The sequence below is a fragment of the Sinocyclocheilus grahami genome, unplaced genomic scaffold (assembly GCF_001515645.1).
Source record: "Sinocyclocheilus grahami isolate Dianchi unplaced genomic scaffold, SAMN03320097.WGS_v1.1 scaffold490.1, whole genome shotgun sequence".
NCBI lineage: Eukaryota > Metazoa > Chordata > Actinopteri > Cypriniformes > Cyprinidae > Sinocyclocheilus > Sinocyclocheilus grahami.
In genome coordinates this window covers 14285-35681 of record NW_015505669.1, presented here as the reverse complement: position 1 = coordinate 35681, position 21397 = coordinate 14285, and the positions used below count along the sequence as shown (strand labels likewise).

The 21397-nt window shown below is 38.2% G+C and overlaps 2 protein-coding genes across 8 annotated transcripts; both read left to right on the top strand.

Annotated features, from left to right (window-relative positions):
- The first annotated feature begins 156 nt into the window (after positions 1 to 156).
- On the top strand, positions 157 to 10316 carry LOC107554032 (probable E3 ubiquitin-protein ligase MGRN1). Of its 7 annotated transcripts, none has more exons than XM_016236392.1 (18): positions 450 to 564; positions 640 to 853; positions 1501 to 1619; positions 1707 to 1795; positions 1941 to 2087; positions 2470 to 2587; positions 2735 to 2801; positions 2904 to 2947; positions 3719 to 3766; positions 4072 to 4140; positions 4283 to 4442; positions 5724 to 5836; positions 6435 to 6646; positions 6728 to 6842; positions 7637 to 7682; positions 8063 to 8179; positions 9112 to 9154; positions 9488 to 9571. In XM_016236392.1, the coding sequence occupies exons 2-17, from the start codon at positions 766 to 768 to the stop codon at positions 9147 to 9149; spliced, it is 1590 nt and encodes a 529-aa protein (XP_016091878.1). In that variant the 5' UTR covers positions 450 to 564; positions 640 to 765; the 3' UTR covers positions 9150 to 9154; positions 9488 to 9571. The 7 variants fall into 7 exon arrangements, with proteins under 7 accessions (XP_016091874.1, XP_016091878.1, XP_016091877.1 ...); XM_016236391.1 differs by having other exon boundaries at positions 7634 to 7682; XM_016236388.1 differs by lacking the exons at positions 450 to 564; positions 9112 to 9154 and adding an exon at positions 157 to 173 and having other exon boundaries at positions 7634 to 7682; positions 9488 to 10316.
- Positions 10317 to 11401: 1085 nt separating this feature from the next.
- On the top strand, positions 11402 to 15918 carry LOC107554021 (forkhead box protein J1-B-like). The gene is made up of 3 exons (XM_016236372.1): positions 11402 to 11639; positions 11768 to 12354; positions 14382 to 15918. Exons 2-3 carry the CDS (start codon positions 11803 to 11805, stop codon positions 15171 to 15173), a joined length of 1344 nt encoding a protein of 447 aa, XP_016091858.1. The 5' UTR covers positions 11402 to 11639; positions 11768 to 11802; the 3' UTR covers positions 15174 to 15918.
- Positions 15919 to 21397: the final 5479 nt, after the last annotated feature.

The window sequence follows — 21397 nt, the reverse complement described above, 5'->3', positions numbered from 1 at the left end:
AGTTCTAGTAGGCAGAATTTATGAATGACGGTCGCTCGTCCAATTCCCATTCGAGTTATGCTACAACCTTTCCAAATATGGTAAACAAATCTTCCAACACCAATTGAATCGCTAGCATCTTAACAGAAGACCCCTGATGTACTTTAGCGGAGTCCTCCTTTGTAGTGTTAACGGTAGCATGTGACGACAACTTTTACATTGATTGTACTTTTAATAGCAGTGCGTGACTGAGCTTGTTAAAATGATATGCTTTGACTACAAAAACAAAAACGCATCACATCTTAAACACAGACACAGAATAAACCAAATTTAATTATTTCATTGTCATCCATAAATTTTCTTTTTAAGCTTTTGTGGTGTGCCTATCTTCTGTTCAAGTCAGCTGAGACCACGATGGACGGTAGACGGGCACAACATATCCCAATATCCTTTGCTCGCAGAAAATCCCATCTCGCGAGAATATGGGTTCCTCAGAAGAGAGTCTTTTTCAATAGTCTTGTTTTTGTTTTTATTGTGATGAAAAGTCGTTTATTTGACGTCTACTTGTGAGTTAAGGGATTTTACGTAAGTCACTCTGTTTTTTTTCACAAGAGCTAAAACCCAAACGCAGATACAGAAGTTGGTTTCTTTTGTTCGCAGTTCTTGTTGTCGCCAGAGATGGGAATGTATCCATAGCGGAGGAAGCAAACCGTATCCAGCTAACTGTCCAAACAAATCTCCCTTTATCCACATATATCGGTCTTCAGCAGCCATTTACACGTAAACATGGGTTCAGTACTGAGCAGGAGGATTGCTGGAGTTGAAGATATCGATATTCAAGCCAATTCGGCGTACAGATATCCTCCCAAATCAGGTAAAATGCCACTTAAGTATAGTGTTGACAAACGTTAGCTTCATTATGATGTCTAATGTAGTGTGCACTATGACCGTTTTTGGTGTCACTCATGAATTGTCACACATTATTTATGTTTGTTACTTTCCATTAAAAATTAATAAATAAAAAAATCAGTTATTTACTGAATGTCTAAATCTACTTTGGCAGTGATTTAATATGTAGAAAATATATACTAATTTGATGTCCTCATGGATGCATTAAAACATCATCCTGCGTCAACTTTGTCTAATGAACAAAGATAATCTCCCTAATGGCTTTATCAGAAGAATCAGAATCAGAATCAGAAAGAGCTTTATTGCCAAGTATGTTTGCACATACAAGGAATTTGTTATAGTGTCACAAGCTTCCAGTACACGGAGACAACAACAACACACAGATAATAAAAATGAGATGTGAATAAAATACACATGCATAAATATAAACCACAAAAAAAAAGAATAAATTGTATGTACAGGTGTGGTATAGATGGAATAGGAATAAAATAAAATAAGCTGTAGGGATGTACTAGGGTTTAGGGTGATAAATAATTATAAGGTTATTGCACATACTGTACTTTAATTGCACAATGGGAGAACATTAACTGTTCAGAGTGGCTATTATTGCAGGAAATTATTTCACCAGCCATTTTTTCATGGGAGGAGAAAAGTTTGACACACCCCATCCAGAGGGATATCTCTTTGGAGAAAATATGGATTTGAATTTCCTAGGCAACAGACCTGTGCAGGTGACCAAATGAAACAAGCTCAAAACTTTCAAGAGTTTGACACTTTATGTCATCCTCACACATACGTTTTTGGCCTGTTCTCCACAGTTTCCCTATGTGACCCCAGCACCGCATGAGCCTGTGAAGACGCTGAGGAGTTTGGTGAACATCAGGAAGGATTCTTTACGACTTGTCAGGTATATTCTGAATATAGTCACGGCTTGAAGGGGCTGCTGATGACGCCACAATGTAGAATATATGCTGAAATAAGAGATAAATGTGAGGCGGTTTGACAACCAACTTTTGTTTTTTGATTTTGATTTATTTATTTATTTTTTGCAGGTATAAGGATGATTCTGACAGCACCCCAGAGGATACAGGAGATCCCATACTCCTTTACAGTGTTGAATTCTGCTTTGATACTGATGCCAGAGTGGCTATTACATTATACTGTCAGGCCTTTGAGGAGTTTACCAATGGGATGGCAATGTAAGTTTCCTCTGAGTAGTACATTTGGTAAAGTTTCTGCAGTTGAATGATACGAAATCACTATGCTTGTTGTGTACATTTTGTAACTAAGTGAATTTCTTATAGAGGAAAAGGATTAGATGATAATTAGAAGCTTCTTGTGATTGATTAGCCTCGCTTGCGCCATTTGAGCCCAAAGAAACAACCCACTGGCATCTAGACAACTCTCCTGGCAACTTAATGAATTCCTTGGAAACAGTGGTACAATTAGCACTTGGTCTAAATACAAAAGATTAAGCCCTTTTACATTGGACACTGTGTTTTAATGCACATTATTAGTAATTGACACCCTCAGGTATGCTGAGATATGTTGGTTATAATCACTACAATTTTCTTTTGAAAGATACAGCCCCAAGAGCCCTTCAATGGTGTCTGAGACGGTCCATTATAAGAGAGGGATAAATCAGCAATTTTCTCTACCTTCCTTCAAGATTGATTTCACCAAATGGAATCCTGAAGAGGTGTGAATTTCTAAGATTACATTTCTTTAGATGGTTAGAGACTCATTTGCATCAGTGTCATGTGATGTGATGTTTAAAAAAAAAAAACTATTGTGAATAGTTAGGTGTCATGTAGTTTGAGAATTAAACATTGCAATATTTCTGTAGCTGAACTTTGATCTGGACAAAGGCGTTTTCCCTTTGGTGGTCCAAGCAATATTGGATGATGGAGATGGTTGGTGGAAAAAAAAATTGACCATTAAAAATATAATCAGTTAGAATTATATAATATCATTTCATACTGTTGTCTCACAAAACATTGTGTTTTCTGTTACAGATGTCACCGGGCATGCACATGTTCTCTTGGCAGCTTTTGAAAGGGTGTGTATTTCTTGAGAGCTCAAGAATGTCAGCTGAAGGCTTGTAAGCATTTGGTCATGTTTTGTAACCCTGAATAACATTGAGTAAGTCATTAACCAGGCAGGATTTTATAGAGTCAGGATGGTTTGAGATTCATGGTTCACATGATCATGGAAAACCTGAAATGTGGAATTTGACATTTTAAAATTGTGATTTTTTTTTCAGGCTCTTAAAAGTCATGGTCAGAAATTAATTGGTCAATAAGAGTTGGAATCCTGGAAATTGTTTTGTAGCCAATATAGAAAATGAAAATAGACAGAATTAACATAATTTAGCCTTGTTTTGTAGAACAAAAGTTCTCACAGAAAGCATCATGAAGAGCCTGTGATATTTAATACATTTTTATTAACACAGCATAATCAGATTAATAAATATATCAAGAGATTTTTTTAAAGTAATGCATTGATCTGTTTTCATTGATTTAGGATCTATAAATTACTGGTTTTACTTATTTTAAAAATAGCTTTCATTCAATTTGAATAGCTTTTCTGATATAATGTTAAATGTTGTTTAAAGAGTATAGGAAAAAGAGGTAAGAAATAAAGCATTCTTTTTCCAAGCAGTGCTAATGTTAAGTATGGAAATGCGCACAGATTTCTTCAATGGCTATTTTCCAATAAAGTACAAGTGTATATTTGATCTCTCACATTCTCGGTGCACAAAAACTTTTACTTTACCAGCTAGTTCTGTTGTTTTATAGTAGTAATGTTATATATATTCCCTCACTTACAGCATGTTGATGGCAGTTTCTCAGTGAAGCCTTTGAAGCAGAAGCAAATCGTAAGTATTTTTGTGTCTCTTTATTAAATGTAAGAGTCTGATGTTTGTGCCTTGAAGCAAAAGAACAATCTCATGTTCCAGTATATCTGTGATTGTGGCTATATGGTTGTGTTTCTTAATAGGATCCCTCATTAAACAGACGGATTGAAAGCTTTGATCTGTCCACACTCATGCATGCTTATCCACTGCACATGTGTGGAAGCAGTAATCAGGCCATGTCGCTTCATGAAAACAATAATGCGGATCTGCTGTGATGTTTCCCATGCCAGTAATCTGCATTTACGTATCGCATGCTCATCCTTTAGGTGGACCGTGTGAGCTATCTTCTGCAGGAGATTTACGGCATTGAAAACCGGAACAATCAGGAGACAAAGGTAAATCACGTCACTACGCCAGAGAATTTAGGGCAAATGAGATATGACGTGCACAACTGGTAATACAATATCCATCCTGCCTTTTTCTGTCTCTGATTTCACATACTATTTTACAGTGTTTTGTTTTGTCTTCTCTCTTAAGTCCACAGAGGATGAGAACAGTGACAACAGCAGCGAGTGTGTGGTTTGTTTATCAGACCTGCGTGACACAATCATTCTCCCTTGCAGGCACCTGTGCCTGTGCAATGCCTGTGCTGACACACTGCGTTACCAGGCCAACAACTGCCCTATCTGCAGACTGCGTAAGTACTCATTAATCAACGCCTGAGCTTCCTGTATTGTTCCTCCATTATTATTCAGATTTGTTCCGCTAAATGAGCCGAACCTTTTAAGTGGGTATGGCCATAAAGATAAAAGGCTGAGTGATAATTTTTTTAATCTAATATGTACTGATTTACCATTGTGCTTTTATTACCCTTTTTATTGTTCTTAGTAATGAATAGTCACTAGTGCATCACTGATCACTCATGCAGTTCAGATCATGTGACTGTTGAACAGTGCCATCTGCTGGGAATGTCACGTACTAATGATTATTTGATTTAGTATTTCTTCCCATTTGTGAAATAAGACATCAGGTCATTTTCAGTGGATTTATTTGCATCACAGAACACATTTAAGTTTTTTTTCTGAAAAACATTTCTGAAAAGAACACATTTCCTTGATGTGTAATTTAAAGGACTAGTTCACCCAAAAATGAACATTTGCTGAAAATGAACGGAAATTTATACTAGTTTGTTTGTTCATCGGAACAGATTTGGAGAAATTTAGCATTACATCACTTGCTCACCAATAGATTCTCTGCAGTGATTGGGTGCCGTCAGAATGAGAGTTTGTAATAAATTCATCATTTAAGATGAATGTTGGTGCATTTTGATATGAAATTGCAACAGCGGATGGATTTTACACTGGAGAAGGCATTATTATGGATTGTGGACTGGTATTTTGGCCAGAAGTGACAGTTTAAACATCTTAATGATACATTTCTTAGAAAAGCAAGATGATAATTTGATGGACTGGAGTCGTGTTGATTACTTGTGGATTACTGTAATGTTTTTATCAGCTGTTTGTCTCTCATTCTGACGGCACCCATTCACTGCAGAGAATCTATTGGTGAGCAAATGATGTAATGCTAATTTTCTCCAAATCTGTTCTGATGAAAAAGCAAACTTATCTACATCTTGGGTGGCCTGAGGGCGAGTAAATTCTCAGCAAATTTTCATTTTTGGGTGAACTATTCCTTGAAGGAGAAACATGCTAATAAGAATCTATATACAACAGGACTGTGGTGAAGTTGAAACGTGTTTCTGCCCTATAGAACTTCTTCACTGAGAGAATGTACACTGATTTTGCTTCAACAGTAAGACCAGCTGTGCAAATATTTACCCCCTCTTTTGTAGCCAAATTAATCTGGTTAATTTTAAGCAGCAATGTGAAGATGCAGCACCTGTGTTTGTTTATGCACACTGCACTTGTTTGTATCCCTTTTCCCCACCTGACCTTTTTTTCTCCTCTCACTGCCCCAGCATTCAGAGCCCTGCTCCAGATTCGAGCCGTGAGGAAGAAAACAGCTGCCACTCTCTCACCAGTTTCCTTTAGCCCAGTGTTGTCCCAGAGCTCTGACCATACTGAGCATTCGGTAAAGTTCACACTCATACTTCATCCTGTACTCCAGTTTTTTAATACATCATGGATCCTTTTCCACTGTGTTGCTACTGTAGTATTGATTTTGTCCAGTGGAATCATGCATCGCATTTCACTCCAGTACAGTAATGAATGGTATTTCAGGTTTTCAGTGGCGTATAACCTCCTCATTTCAAACATCCAATGACAAATTTTTTTTTTTAGATTTTGTATGTATTTATTTTCAATTTTTTTAGGTAGTCTCATCATGTATGCATTTATTTGATCCAAAATACAGTAAAAACAGTAATGTTCTGAAATAATACAATTAAAAATAACAATTTTCTTTCTGAAATTATTTTAAAATATAGCAGATTCAAAATGTAGTATATGCTGATTTGGTGCTCAAGAAACATTTTTATTAGTAATGTTAAAAACAGTTTATTTATATTGTTTTGCAGATCATGTTTTTTTAAAGATTGTTTGATATATAGAAAGTACAAAAGAACGTAAAAAAATTTATTTTAACATTAATTAAATTAATAGAATTCTTTTAATTCTACATGGCAACAAGTCAGAAGTTGTTTTTTTTATTTATTTTTTTTTTATCTCAGAATGCAGACAACATTCCTCCTGGCTATGAGCCTATCTCACTGCTGGAAGCCCTGAATGGGGTGCAACCCGTGTCCCCTTCAATCCCATCAGCACCTCTCTATGAGGAGATTCCGTTTTCTGGGGAGATGGGGGATCCTCTTAACCTGACGGGGCGGCAGCAGAACGCAGAAACCACATCGATGAAGGGCAAAGGTAGCAAGTCACCAGATGGGTAAGTCCGTATTGTGAAAATACTCACTCTGAAAATGCTCAAATAAAGTTTTTATTTTGCAGTGATATGTCATGTTTCCAGGTCTACACGTTCTCCCTCATCCCCCATACAGGAGGAGGAAGATGAGGAGAGGATGTCGGAGCTCTCTGATGCCCAGCCTCAGTCTGTTCTGCCCTGTAGTCTCAGTCCCACAGAGGTCAGCCACTATCAATTTCTTCCCTGTACTTGTGAAATGATGTCCACTGACAAGCCAGTAATGGGTAACACTTTATTTTAAGGTGTAGTTACACATTACGTGTACTTACTATAGTAATAACAGTACATTATGCATAATTACAAGCAACTAACCCTAAACTAAACCTTAACTTTATAGAAGGGGTTCTCAGCTCTGGCCCTTGAGGTCCACTTTCCTGCAGAGTTTAGCTCCAATCTTGATCAAACTCACCTACCTGTAACTTTCTAGTAAACCTGAACACTTTCATTAGCTTGTTCAGGTGTGTCTGATCAGGGTAGGAGCTGAACTCTGCAGGAAAGTGGACCTTGAGGGCCAGAGTTGAGAAGCCCTGCCCTATAGTACATGATTAAGTAGAGTAATAGTGCATTAATATGACTCAGTACTGTGTAATTACACTATAACAACGTCACCTTAAAATAAAGTGTAACCCAGTGAGCAGATGGCTTTCTTTTAACAGTGTACTTAAAGTCAAGCAGAATCCACTATGTTTTACGAGCAGTTTTCTTGGCTTCTCTTGGTCTTGAAATAACCTGTTTGTGGCATAAAAACTGTAAAATAGTTTTTAGTTTTATTAACAAATTGATTTCCTGTAAACGATCATTATGTTTGTTTGTGACTCGTGGCATGGATGAGCTGACTGTGTAATTCAATGGATTAGTTTGCATAGTTCTGGTTGCACACAACTGATAAAGAAATGCAAACTAGTAAACAACCTACGCTGTTGTGTCTGCTCATCCTAATTTATTTCCCAACAGGCCACAGTAGAGGGTGTGTCCACCAAACCTGGCTTCCCAAATTCAGGTTTGCAAACTTGATGTGCAAATCAGCATTAAAATAAAGCATTTTATATACAGTATATATTATAGATATAGATCAGCGGTGGCAAACTCCGGTCCCGGAGAGCCGCAGCCCTGCAGAGTTCAGCTCTAACCCTAATTAAAACTCACCTGCCTGTAGCTTCCTAATAACCGTTCAGACCTTGATTAGCTTGTTCAGGTGTGTTTGATTAGGGTTGAAGCAAAACTCTGCAGGGCTGCGGCTCGCCAGGACCGACGTTCGCCACCCCTGATATAGATGGATAGATAGATTGACTTGCATCCTCTCAGGCTTTGGTTGTGATGCTGCTGTGTACCAGTATCAGTGATGGAGAACAAACCATGTTAATCATGTCATGTTGGCAGGTTCAGAGAGCAGATCGCTGGGTGTGTCTGTGAGTGAAATCCTACAGGACTGCCGCAGTGAGCGCAGCAGCCTGAGTCGGACAGAAAGTGACCCCTCAGCGGATCTGGCCCTACCTGGTGAGCCGCTAACACACACTCAATACCCCACAATCCTGACACCCCCATGAACAAAATAGTTCCTTTTTCAAGGGTGGGGTGTCTTTTACACTCTGATAAACCTTTGTACTGTTGACTTTGAGAAAATGCAAAAGAGCAAAGTTGAAGAAAGCTCATTTTTCAGCATGTTTGGCAGAACTGATGCTGTGCTGTGTGAACCTTCTCTGTTATTGCTGCTTCTTTGCTCAGCAATTTCTACCAGTAAAGCTTCTCTTTTAAAAAAAATGTTCAGTCTTTTAAGGCATTTTTACTGTTCTCTTTAAGTGTATTTTATACGCTTTCTACACACTAGAAAAAATATATTTCTCTGAGAATTCGATTATGATTCTTGATGTAAAATCATGAAATCTGAAATTTTATCATAATTCTATTAGGTAATTTGAATTTTAAATAAATTCTAAATTCAGATACAAATGTGATTGGATTAAATGTTATTTTTTATTTTACAAGTTTTGTAATTAAATCTAATTTAAAAAACAGTACACAGGATTAGTATTTTGAATAAGAAATTAATAGTTTATTATTATAGTACTGAAATGTAACTGTAGTAATTAAATCAGTCTGTTTTGCTTTGAATTTTTACTAACTAAGAAGAATACATCTTGTGCTATTGTAGTCCATTTTCACCACATAAACAGTCGAAATTATGAGATACTAAGTCATTATTGTAAGTCAAACTTATAAAATACTAGGTCATTATGACTAAAAAATGATTTGTTCATCTCAATTTCAACTTGATCTCAGATTTACCAAAGCATGATATTTTTTCCTCCTTATGTGGCGGAAATGGGCTTTCATGCTGGTTCTGTGTGTCTGATGCATGCCTAATGCTGTGCTGTCTCCTAACCCTCTCTCTTTCTTACTCTAACTCGGCTTGCTGTTAACACACATAGCGTCTGAGTCATGGTCCACTGCTGTAGAGGAATGTTGACTCTGGTAGGTCACCAATGTCATGAATATTTCACTCTTTTTACTGGCTTTCCATTTTTCTACCAGTCGCTTTGTAAGAGTCGATTCATAATAGTTATTTCTAAGTCACATGCAAACACAATTACATTACCACAAGTTTGGACACACCTTTTCATACTACTATCATGTCCATGACAGATGAAAAACAGTTGTAACTAAAGAAAATTCATATGTAAGCCCAGCTGGCCTGCAAAACTAATTTTAACCATAAGAATGAAAAATGAGTTCAGTCAAGTGTGTCTAAACTTGAAGTGAATATTCTCCTCCATTCTCACTTCACCTATATTCATTCTTCCTCAGGGTCATCAGAGTCCATAGAAAGCCTGAAGAGTCAGAGCACCAGCAGCTCCAGTCAGCCCCTGCTCTGCCTCCCCAGCACCCTGCGCATGGAAGATGAGCGGCTCACTTCATAAACGCCCCTGCTCTGCCACTTTCATCAACCCGCTGTTTCAATCTCTACTACGCAAATCAAACTATTCCCATTCCAGCACACTATTGTTCATGAGTGCAACCCTGTCTCAATTAAGACAATTACTTCTTGAGTACCACAATCTAAATTGTGTATTAGAGTCCAAAATATTTCACTGTGTAGTAGAAACACTACACAGAAGTCTAACACACTACCTTCAAGAAAACTTTAAAAAGAATCATCATTTATAAGACGGTCATAGCGTTTGCTTTTTTGAATGATTCAAAATCCTTTAATGGATGCCCAATCTCTTTGACGTCTGCAGCTTCATGGTGATTCATGACTGTGTACTTGTTATTGTTTTTTATGATCAGTAAATGAACACTAAGTGCATCAGATTGCTATGATACAGACTCATATTATTATCAGTTATCCAGTTGAAGTAATCATCTATGTCTGTATCTTATATATTTGTTTTGTGCCTTACAGTACTGTGTGGCTGTCCCTTCATCCTCCTCATGTTGAAACATACAAAGTGGGAAGCTGTAGCACTTCTTGAAGCTTTAATTAGTAGTTTATAGAGGGATCTGCCATCATTTACAGTGACACATCTGATGCTTTTTAGTGAATTCACTGCTGCTTATCTATGTCAGGCACCTTAAGAAGTTATGTATATTTGTATGTAGTCAAATTGTTTTATCATAAAGTGTTGTGCACAAATGAGTCACTGTGGTTATTTATTTTAAGGCATAAATTATATGAAGTTATCGATGGCCCTGCTGTTTTGGCATAAACCCCAATTCCAATAAATACATTAAAGAAATACTAATAACACCATAAATTTATAATATAAAAATTAGAAAGACATCTAAGTGCTGTTCATTGAACTTTGTATCCATCAAAGAATCCTAAAATATATTTTCCACATATTTAGTAAAACTGTTTTCATCACTGACAATAATTGAGCACCAAATTAACATGTTAGAATAATTTTTAATGTCAACCGATAATTTTGTGACTCTGAAGACTCGAGTAATGGCTGCTGAAAATTCCACAGGATTTGAATAAATTAGACAAGACAGACAGATATCAGCTGAGCATATTGTAGTGCTAAGATCATATTTAGCCAGATGGTGGCAGTGTATTCACTGTTTTATAAATACACTCACGCATTTATCAGACGAAACGGCTGTAGTTTCTCCTATCACCTGAAATATTTTACTAAAATGCAGAGCCCAACTTTGAGTGGGTTTAATGAGCTTAACGGCTAAATGTTGGACAATGCGGTGTGTAAGCCAATGCTTTGACTGTGTGTCGAGAGGGCAGAGTCTCCTCCGGCGGGATGAGTGGCGCGCGTCACTTTTCATTTGTGCGCCTTTCTTAAACGCTTAGCGCGCGCGCATCGTTTATTACCAACGACTTTTTAACGACTCACTCCAGACATGATGAAGCAAAGTTAAAAGGAAAATTGATGTCGAGAAAGAATTTTAAAAATGATAACGATGCTGATAATAATAATAATAAATAAATCGCGAAAAACAATAATGTATCAGTTTATGGGCTGTATTTAAATAATGAAATATGTGTCAGTTCACGAGGTTTAAAAAAAGAATACTTAATTTAATCATTCAATAAATTGCTATAATTGCAAGAAAATGAGCACCTGTCACATTTTGCGCGGATGTGTGGTTGAATGCGCTCCTCGCGAGGGACAATGACATGTTGAACTCTGGAGCTCTCAGCCAATCAGAGAGCGTCGACATTTAAAGGGCTATTAAGAAACAGGCAAAACGGCAGAGTGCAAAACCTACATCTCATTTCTCTCGTATTCACTCGCTTGCGAAACCGTAAATGTGTATCTACATGGCTTTCTTAAAGACAGGATTGGAATGATACTTTTACACAGTCGATATCAGGACATGTCTGATTTTGTGCATCTGCTGCACTTGTTGCACTGAGGCGAACGGGCGGAATCTAACGGACTGAGAGATATTCACCGCTAGGTCAAACCGACAAGGTCTTCGTCGTGTTTTCATTTCGCAGGTAGGCATTTAAATTGAGGGATTTCGTTTGCCTAACCTTGTGGTGGATATAAGCTTACAAAATACACACTGCTACATTTTTATGAACTGTTATTTTGGAAATTTCAAGCAACGCTGTCTGTTTTACAGATCTGTTTCTTCAGAAACACTAAATCGTGCCCACGATGCCAGTGTTAGTGAGTCCCGAGATAGCGAATCAATTCAAAGAGAAATGGATGATGCTTCATCCGGAGGATCAGGACAGTGTCAGCGGCTCTGTTCACTTTGACGACAGTCTCACCAGTCTGCATTGGCTACAGAACTTCTCCATCCTCAGTGCCAATCCTGAGCGGACTCCCAGCTCCGGCTGCCATCCGCAACACCTCTTCTACAACAAAAACCAGCTGGGGGGCACCGACTCGCCCTCCAGCCCACCTGCTGGAGATACCGCCGCCGCAGGGATGCCACAAACACCTGGGAATCCCACAACGTCCTGCAGCAGTCTGGCGAATTCATACGCGCTCCAGCAAGCGGGACACTACATAACGACGCAAACAAATCCGTCTGAGGAAATAGACTACAAAACAAACCGCCATGTGAAGCCACCCTATTCATATGCCACTCTGATTTGCATGGCAATGCAAGCTAGCAACAAAACCAAAATCACTCTGTCAGCCATATACAGCTGGATCACGGAGAATTGCTGCTACTACAGATACGCGGAGCCAAGTTGGCAGGTAACTTCACCGATCATTTAGGCTATTTATCTTTGAGAATCACTTAATGTTTTTTTTCTGCATTGAAATAGAGAAAGAAAAACAGCCTCAGGTGCACCGACCATTATGATTCCTCTTAACGACGATTCAGGTTTCTTAACGGTTCTGTTAACGATTCTTTTAGTAATTTTGTGTTTGGAAAAAAGAAATGCAATTCTTTCAGTTAAAATGATCTTATTCAGTATCTTGCTAATTAAGCCAATTTTAGATTTTAATTTTCTATTAAAATTTTCCAGACCAGATATAACAAAGTTAATGCATCTCTTATAAGAAGTGTTTACTTTTTAAACTTTTTGAATGAAACATAAAAATAATCAATTGCTGTTCGATTTATTCAATTTCAAGGTTTATATGATTCACTAAAAACGGCTCAAAAGAGTCATGTTCGGGATTCAGACTCCACTTGTGTGACTGTATGTTTCTGATTCACTAAAAAAAGAACCGGCTCATAAGAGTCATTCGTTTGATAATCGTACTACATTTACATAGTTCTGATTCTCACTATAAAGAACCGTTTCAGTCATTTGTTTGATAATCGAACTACCCCATCTGTATATTTCACTGTATGTTTCTGATTCACCCAAAAGGACCAATTCATAAGAGTCATTCATTCGTGAGTCAAATTGACACTATTAATTAGTGTTCGTCAACCATGGTTTGTCGATACAGTACTACCAAAACAATCCTGTGCACTCATCTATAGTTAAGATAGGGTGACTGATGATGGAAGCTGAGACCACTATACCCAAGAGCACTAGGTTTTCTGAGTCCTTCTTCCATAATGAGGGATCCTTAAAGGGGTCATCGGATGCCCATTTGATATAAGTTGCCCATTTGATATATTCTTTAGGGTCTTAATGAAAAGTCTATAACATACTTGGGTTAAAATTTCTCAATGGTAGAGTAAAAACACCTTTTTTACCCTGTCAAAATGAGCTCTGTTTTTAGCAAGCCATTCTAGTCCATGTTGCTTTAAATGCTAATGAGCTCTGCTGACCCCGCCCCTCTCTTCTGTGGGATGACCAGCAGTATTGTTTACTTTAGATGCAAAACTTGCTTACTAGCACATATTAGGAAAGGCGATTTGCAAAGATCCATAAAAAACCCTTATACTCACTTCTTCTGTAGCTGAAGCTGGATCACGTATGATTCGCGCGAACATAGACGCATTTAGGCAGATCGGGATCAGCGCATTCCCTTCAAAACAAAAGTAAAGCTAATCCTCTGCGTCTTCAGAGGCTCAGATGTCGGGAGTAAATGACGACTGCTATATTCATTATTACATCCAACAACAAAACACCTCAATCGCTTAATCGGAGACATTCTTGTCTTCCCCTGCACCAGAGTCGACACAATGGCGGACAGCTCACAGCTCACTCAGGGCGGGTCTAAGGTAAGATGGCCTTGTCAATCAACTATCGTGGGAGGGGCCTGTGCAGAAATATGTCATTCTGACAGGAGTCTCAGGGGATTTTAAAATAGGGATTTTAAAAAAAAACACTGGGTGGATTTTTATCATTATAGGATGGATGTTTACACACACTTCCAACACACATTTATGTTCAAACAACAACAAAAGTGAATTTTGCATCCGATGACCCCTTTAAGGGAGCCACTGATCATGTGAAACTAGGAGCGCTGCATTACTAGAGAACATCGGCCTTATTCACCGCATTTCTTCTCCTATACACGCAACATTCTCCTCCCCCATTTGTCTCTGTCACACAGACAGTGAGCCAATGAAATAGGACACCTCTACCTGTTGCACAGTGGGATTTTATAGGGACCTTTATGCGTGCTGTCGTCTTCTGTCACTAGAAGTTATTGCATTTATATTCTACACTCTAACCAACATGTTGGCTCTGTATTCAAACAGGTCAATTCAATTTGCATAATAATTTGTTTCAATTTAAAATATAAATATTAAAAACCTGCTATCCCTATATTCTTAACTGTTATATAAACCGATTTTTCTCTTTTTCTTTTAGAATTCAATCCGACATAACTTGTCCCTGAACAAGTGCTTCATGAAAGTGCCCAGGCAGAAAGACGAGCCAGGAAAAGGAGGCTTTTGGCAAATCGACCCGCAGTATGCTGACATGTTTGTCAATGGCGTTTTCAAACGCCGGCGAATGCCTGCCACAAACTTCAATACCCAAAGACAGAGCAAAATGTTATCCTCTCCCAGCTCCTCATACGACTCGCAGTGCAATCAGACTAGCCAACAAATGAGAATGGTCCACTTCCAAGGACCTGTCCCAGGAAACAAACGCAAGCAAGTCTTCCCCAAACGAGGCAGCAAGCTGGCCAGAGTCTCCAAGAGCCCTCTGTTAACCACCGACATCAAAACTTCAGACATACTGAGAGGAGATTTTGACCTGGCGTCTGTTTTTGACGATGTGCTAAGTGGGAATGACAGCACGTTTGAGGATTTGGATATCAACACAGCGCTGAGCTCGCTGGGATGTGAGATGGAGCAATCTTCACAGAACCAGCACGGGCCTGGCTACAGCAATGAAGACGAACAGGCTTGTGCTTACCTAGAGGCGAACGGCATGATGGGATGCAACATGGAGGACTTTCACCACCAGCAGGTACAGGTCCATCCGCAATATTGCGAGGGAATGTTCACAGATCAAATTCACCAGCATCAGCAGCACCCTTGGGAGATTAAAGAGGAGGTCCAAGCCATCCCACTTACCTTGGATCATGGCTATGGGTTTTGTGAGGGATTCTTCTCTGAGATGCAACTCTGGGAAAGAGCAGAGTCATATCTGTGAACATGTCTGAATACGTATGCACTGTCTTTGCTCGTCTGAAGACTTATTGACTTTTGTTTTGCTACATTAGCATGCAGAATTACTGAGGATGTGAGAGGTTATGTGTAATTATTCTTTGCACTTCTTTTGCATTTTGTAAGAACCTATACTGATTCATTTATAATCACTCTTGATCTTTGAATTCTTGATTTTTTTTTTGTTGGAAATTTTCTTAAGATGGATAAATATTGTTGTGGGACAAATGTGGTTATTTAGGATATTGACATTTTGTTCATTATTGATATTAATCAATCTAATATATTCATTTTAGTTAACTTGATATTTTCGTATATGTCATACTTTATATAATTCTAACAAAAAAACAACAACAAAAAACAGATTTGAGAGAAAAGGGATGCAACAAGCCAAAGTGCTTCACAAAATCATTTCCAGAGACAAAATAACCCCGCACAAGCACTTTTAAACATTAGCTCAGTTTGTTGCCCAGTGATTTAGACTCATCATTTATTTTCTCTCTTTTATGATAATCTTTGAGAGTGCAAAGGGTCCCACAAGTGCCCTCCTACATTTCAAAATGTAATACGTTAGTCTCAGATTTAGCATGAATTGTGGGTTGCAATCTTACAAGGCAATGACTGTTCTAGAAGTGTACTTGTATCGATTCTTTCAGAAATGAACTATAACACAGGTGTCAAACTCAGTTCCTGGAGGGCCGCAGTCCTGCACAGTTTAGCTCCAACCCTGCTCCAACACGCAAACCCTGTAGTTTTCAAATAAGTCTGAGGGAGATGATTATCTGGATCAGGTGTGTTTAATTAGGGTTGAATCTAAACTCTGCAGGGCTCCGGCCCTCCAGGAACTGAGTTTGACACCCCTGGACTATAACATGCAACTTGAAACAAAATATATTCTGTACTTGAATAAAAAGATCAATCTGTACAACTTTTTTCAATCTATTGCTTTTTGCATACGATGAGTTTTTATATACATATTAAATAAATTGACATTGTTTCCAATGCATTATGTTTGCGTTTTTCTAAATTCTTTTTTTTTTCTGTTCCTCAAAATTCCACGTACAATTAGTTAACAACGTTCTTTGTTTGTTTAAAGCCATTATGAGAATAATAAGCAAACTATTTATGGCCATTGTGGTACTGATTTGATACATTTTTTATCAGTTTTTAGAAACGGCAAAACTTTTTAGTCTACATTCAGAAGCACACACCTCAATAAGTACTTCACGGACTATAAGTTTGTGTTCTCTAGAATTTAGCCGGTCAATTTCAAGGCAAAGATTTTCTAATAAATTCCCATTGACTAGCTAGCTGGATATTAAGGCTGTATTTTGATTGTTCTGCTCATTTAAGTTCCTCCTAAATATGTCACAAAAAAATCTCTCCTTCACACCACTTACACTCAAACGGGAATCCATCTTGTCCCTTTTCACGTGGCTATTTGTGATTTATTGTCAGAGCGGTTTGATTATTGACACAGTCGAAACAGTAAAATCATGCCCAGACTAGCCTGCATTTCTCTTTACATTAGCATGAGGTGTCAAAGAGTGTCAAGCATGTCTAAATTGACGGTCACTGGCATATAGACTGGTCCTATTCAATGACAATGGTAGTCAAAGTCCCTTTAAGGGTATTCAGTAGTCTTTGGTATAGTTTATAGTGTGTATTATAGTTTGCATTGTCCCTTGCTTTTGGATGGCCATCTTTGTTTTAAACAATAGAAGGCGTTCACATGGAGCAGTCAAAGACAAAATAGGCAAGAAATGCTCATTTTAGTTACTTGTGTTTTATTTTCTTTCAAGTTAATTTCCTTGCTGTGCCTCCCACCTTGAAAAATCCAGCTGACTTGAATAGCTGTGAAAATCCACTGCATTCGAGGCTAAATAAATAATACTTTCACACTTAAAATCTCTTTTTAATGAAAAAGAAAAAAGGGAAGGGAGGCTTAGTCAATTTCATCGGCTCTGCCTCCTTCTGTTGGAGGTCATATGTAGAGACCCTTCTGAATCTGTGGAGTAATTCACATTCCTTGAACATCAGGGAAAAGCAGGAATGGTAATCCCAACTAGCTATGCCCCACAATGCTATGGTTATGGCAAGGGCATATATTCATACACATCCATCCATCCAGCAACCAGTAAGTGAACCTCTTCAGTTCACGTATTCTGTTTTCACCACAAAAGCACTCTTCGACATGTCCCTGCGGACCTGACAGAGGTGAGTTAGTGCCAGGACTGTGGTGTAGGCAGGGTGAGAGGGGAGGTGTGGGGGCGAGATGCCGTATGCTTCTCGGGATGGGTTTTTGTGAAGGAGGGATGGGAGAACTCCTTGACTCTGGAGATAACATTATCTCCCCAGAGGCAGAGACTCCTGCCTGTATTTACACGGGTGCTGTCGCCGCTCCGGCCCCGCATACGGACCTGTCAGCTGGAACAAGGACGGCTGTCACGGCAGGGCATCACCATGCTGCTTTATGTCCCCGGGGCACTGCTGGCAGCCCCTGATTACAGGTGTTATGTGAGATGTGTCAGCCATTCTGCTGGAAAAGTCAGCAAAACACTGGTGTCAGCACTCAGTGTGTGTATTTTTCACCCTGAAACCTACTTGAAAATCATGTGGTTGGATTATTTCAAATGTATGTTTTGGTCAATGACATGGCTCTCTTTTTCTTTTTTTTTTTGATCTATTAATTTATGACACAAATACTCTTCTGATTTTAATTTTTGTATAAAAGGGATAGTTCACCCAAAAATGAAATTTACCCCATAATTTACTCACCCTCAAGCCATCATAGGCATAGATATGTATGCATAGGTGTATATGACTTTCTTCTTTCAGACGAATACAATCGGAGTTACACTACGCCAACATCCTATGTCATCCGCTGGAACGCGACTCACTGGTTTGCAAAGTTTTAAATATGGATATTTTTGCATATTTAAAAAAATAAAAATGCATCGATTCGCTTCAGGAGGCCTTTATTAACTCCCCAGAGCCGTGTGGGACACTTTTTATGATGGATTGGCGCCGTTTATTTGACTCACCCAAAAACACCCAAATACTCACCCTCAGACAACTGTTTATAACTATTTAAATATGGATATTTCTCTTACAAAAACGCATCGATTCACCACAGGCGGCCTTTTTAATTTAAAAGTGTTATGGGGGACAAAAATCCTGTCCTGTCCTGGTATCACCATAAAGGGGAAAAAGCCTCATTAAAAGATTGCATTAAGATTGCAAGTTTAAGTAATTTGGCATAATCTTTTATTTTTATTTCTTAGAAAAAAAATAGTTATGAAATCAACCACCAAATCAAAGTCGTGTGGTTCAATGAACATGCAGATGAACATGCAAAAAAGAAAATATTATCATAGACTTCAACAAATCTCTTAAAATATCAGATAATTTGGCCCATTGAGCAAGATAAATATAAGTAAAATCATGACGTTATAATAGTTCTTGATTTGGCTAAATTTAGGAAAATGAAAGGAGAAAATATTACCTAAGATTCTACCGACTTTCTCACACTGAAGGCTTTTTATATAAATTTGGATATGTAAGTATGTCCAACTTTATTCACACACACATACAGTATACTCACATAAGGGCTGTATAGCATAACTGCTTAATTGGTTGTATCTTCTCAAAAAGTCAACTCTATTTTCACCCAGCTGTGTCTATTAAATGAGACTAGAAAGCATGAGGATATTAACATCATGGTTTTCTGTAAAGCTGCTTTGAAACAATATATATTGTGAAAAGTGCTATACAACTAAATTTGACTTGACATGAAGGTATCATTTCATTCTGGGCTTCTTCATGAATTCCTTTCATACATGCAAAGCTTGCAGGGACATTTTTTTTCCAGTTAATATCGCTGCCTGTTCATGAGTCACAGATGCAGCCAATGAACAGTTGGAATACACAGAGGCCCATGCCCCGCATACGGACCTGTCAGCTGGAACAAGGACGGCTGTCACGGCAGGGGATCACCATGCTGCTTTATGTCCCCGGGGCACTGCTGGCAGCCCCTGATTACAGGTGTTATGTGAGATGTGTCAGCCATTCTGCTGGAAAAGTCAGCAAAACACTGGTGTCAGCACTCAGTGTGTGTATTTTTCACCCTGAAACCTACTTGAAAATCATGTGGTTGGATTATTTCAAATGTATGTTTTGGTCAATGACATGGCTCTTTTTTTTTTTTTTTTTTTGATCTATTAATTTATGACACAAATACTCTTCTGATTTTAATTTTTGTATAAAAGGGATAGTTCACCCAAAAATGAAATTTACCCCATAATTTACTCACCCTCAAGCCATCATAGGCATAGATATGTATGCATAGGTGTATATGACTTTCTTCTTTCAGACGAATACAATCGGAGTTACACTACGCCAACATCCTATGTCATCCGCTGGAACGCGACTCACTGGTTTGCAAAGTTTTAAATATGGATATTTTTGCATATTTAAAAAAATAAAAATGCATCGATTCGCTTCAGGAGGCCTTTATTAACTCCCCAGAGCCGTGTGGGACACTTTTTATGATGGATTGGCGCCGTTTATTTGACTCACCCAAAAACACCCAAATACTCACCCTCAGACAACTGTTTATAACTATTTAAATATGGATATTTCTCTTACAAAAACGCATCGATTCACCACAGGCGGCCTTTTTAATTTAAAAGTGTTATGGGGGACAAAAATCCTGTCCTGTCCTGGTATCACCATAAAGGGGAAAAAGCCTCATTAAAAGATTGCATTAAGATTGCAAGTTTAAGTAATTTGGCATAATCTTTTATTTTTATTTCTTAGAAAAAAAATAGTTATGAAATCAACCACCAAATCAAAGTCGTGTGGTTCAATGAACATGCAGATGAACATGCAAAAAAGAAAATATTATCATAGACTTCAACAAATCTCTTAAAATATCAGATAATTTGGCCCATTGAGCAAGATAAATATAAGTAAAATCATGACGTTATAATAGTTCTTGATTTGGCTAAATTTAGGAAAATGAAAGGAGAAAATATTACCTAAGATTCTACCGACTTTCTCACACTGAAGGCTTTTTATATAAATTTGGATATGTAAGTATGTCCAACTTTATTCACACACACATACAGTATACTCACATAAGGGCTGTATAGCATAACTGCTTAATTGGTTGTATCTTCTCAAAAAGTCAACTCTATTTTCACCCAGCTGTGTCTATTAAATGAGACTAGAAAGCATGAGGATATTAACATCATGGTTTTCTGTAAAGCTGCTTTGAAACAATATATATTGTGAAAAGTGCTATACAACTAAATTTGACTTGACATGAAGGTATCATTTCATTCTGGGCTTCTTCATGAATTCCTTTCATACATGCAAAGCTTGCAGGGACATTTTTTTCCAGTTAATATCGCTGCCTGTTCATGAGTCACAGATGCAGCCAATGAACAGTTGGAATACACAGAGGCCCATAGTGATTGTGAGTCGTTATGGCTAATCTTATTTAAAGCTTTGCTTAACTAAACAAACCCTTTCATTCCAGGCTGGATTGGCCAGTGGCTACCAACAGAACAAGGTTAAAGGGCAAAGGTAATAAAATGACTCTTATCTCACTGAACTACAGAGCAGTTAGTGGGATGATGTTTTCTGATGGATCTGTGTCAATGATAATGTGCCAATTTAATGTGTCTTTCGGTGTACTTGAGCACACCACATCATAAAAACAAACATAATGTTGCCATGAGTGAAAAAACATCTTTACAGAGCTTTCCATACACTATAGAATCAGAATTCGAAAATATTGTTCAGAGTTAGAAGATTAGCATTAGAATGTAAGATGGTTTGAGATTTCACTGGTTATTGGCTGTGAAGGTCATATGAAATGATTTATCGTATCGATTTATCTTAACTGTGCTTAAATTCATGCAGCAGACAGAAAGAGCATTTCACAAATGCAGCGTACCAAAAATATGGCTCGCTGGGTACGAGCCACAGCCGTGATTGGAATGCAGAATTAGTCAACACAGCCCTCCTAAATGTCACTCCTGCCTGCTCCTTTCATTTCTTCTCCATATCCTTTTGTGGGTTGCTATAAAGCGTGGTGCAAGCCCAGGACGGGTTGGCAGGGTGGCTGGTTGAAAAGCATTCCTCAGGGGTTTCTTAGATCTCTGTGGCTGTGCGAGAGAGAGCAGCCAGAGGGCAGAGTGTCGG

Coding starts and splice junctions, on each gene's coding strand:
- LOC107554032 (XM_016236388.1), top strand. CDS start 766: ATGGGTTCAGTACTGAGCAGGAGGATTGCTGGAGTTGAAGATATCGAT. Junction 5,837..6,434: donor CTGACCATACTGAGCATTCG/GTAAAGTTCACA, acceptor TTTTTATCTCAG/AATGCAGACAACATTCCTCC. Junction 7,683..8,062: donor ACCTGGCTTCCCAAATTCAG/GTTTGCAAACTT, acceptor TCATGTTGGCAG/GTTCAGAGAGCAGATCGCTG.
- LOC107554021 (XM_016236372.1), top strand. CDS start 11,803: ATGCCAGTGTTAGTGAGTCCCGAGATAGCGAATCAATTCAAAGAGAAA. Junction 12,355..14,381: donor ACGCGGAGCCAAGTTGGCAG/GTAACTTCACCG, acceptor TTTTTCTTTTAG/AATTCAATCCGACATAACTT.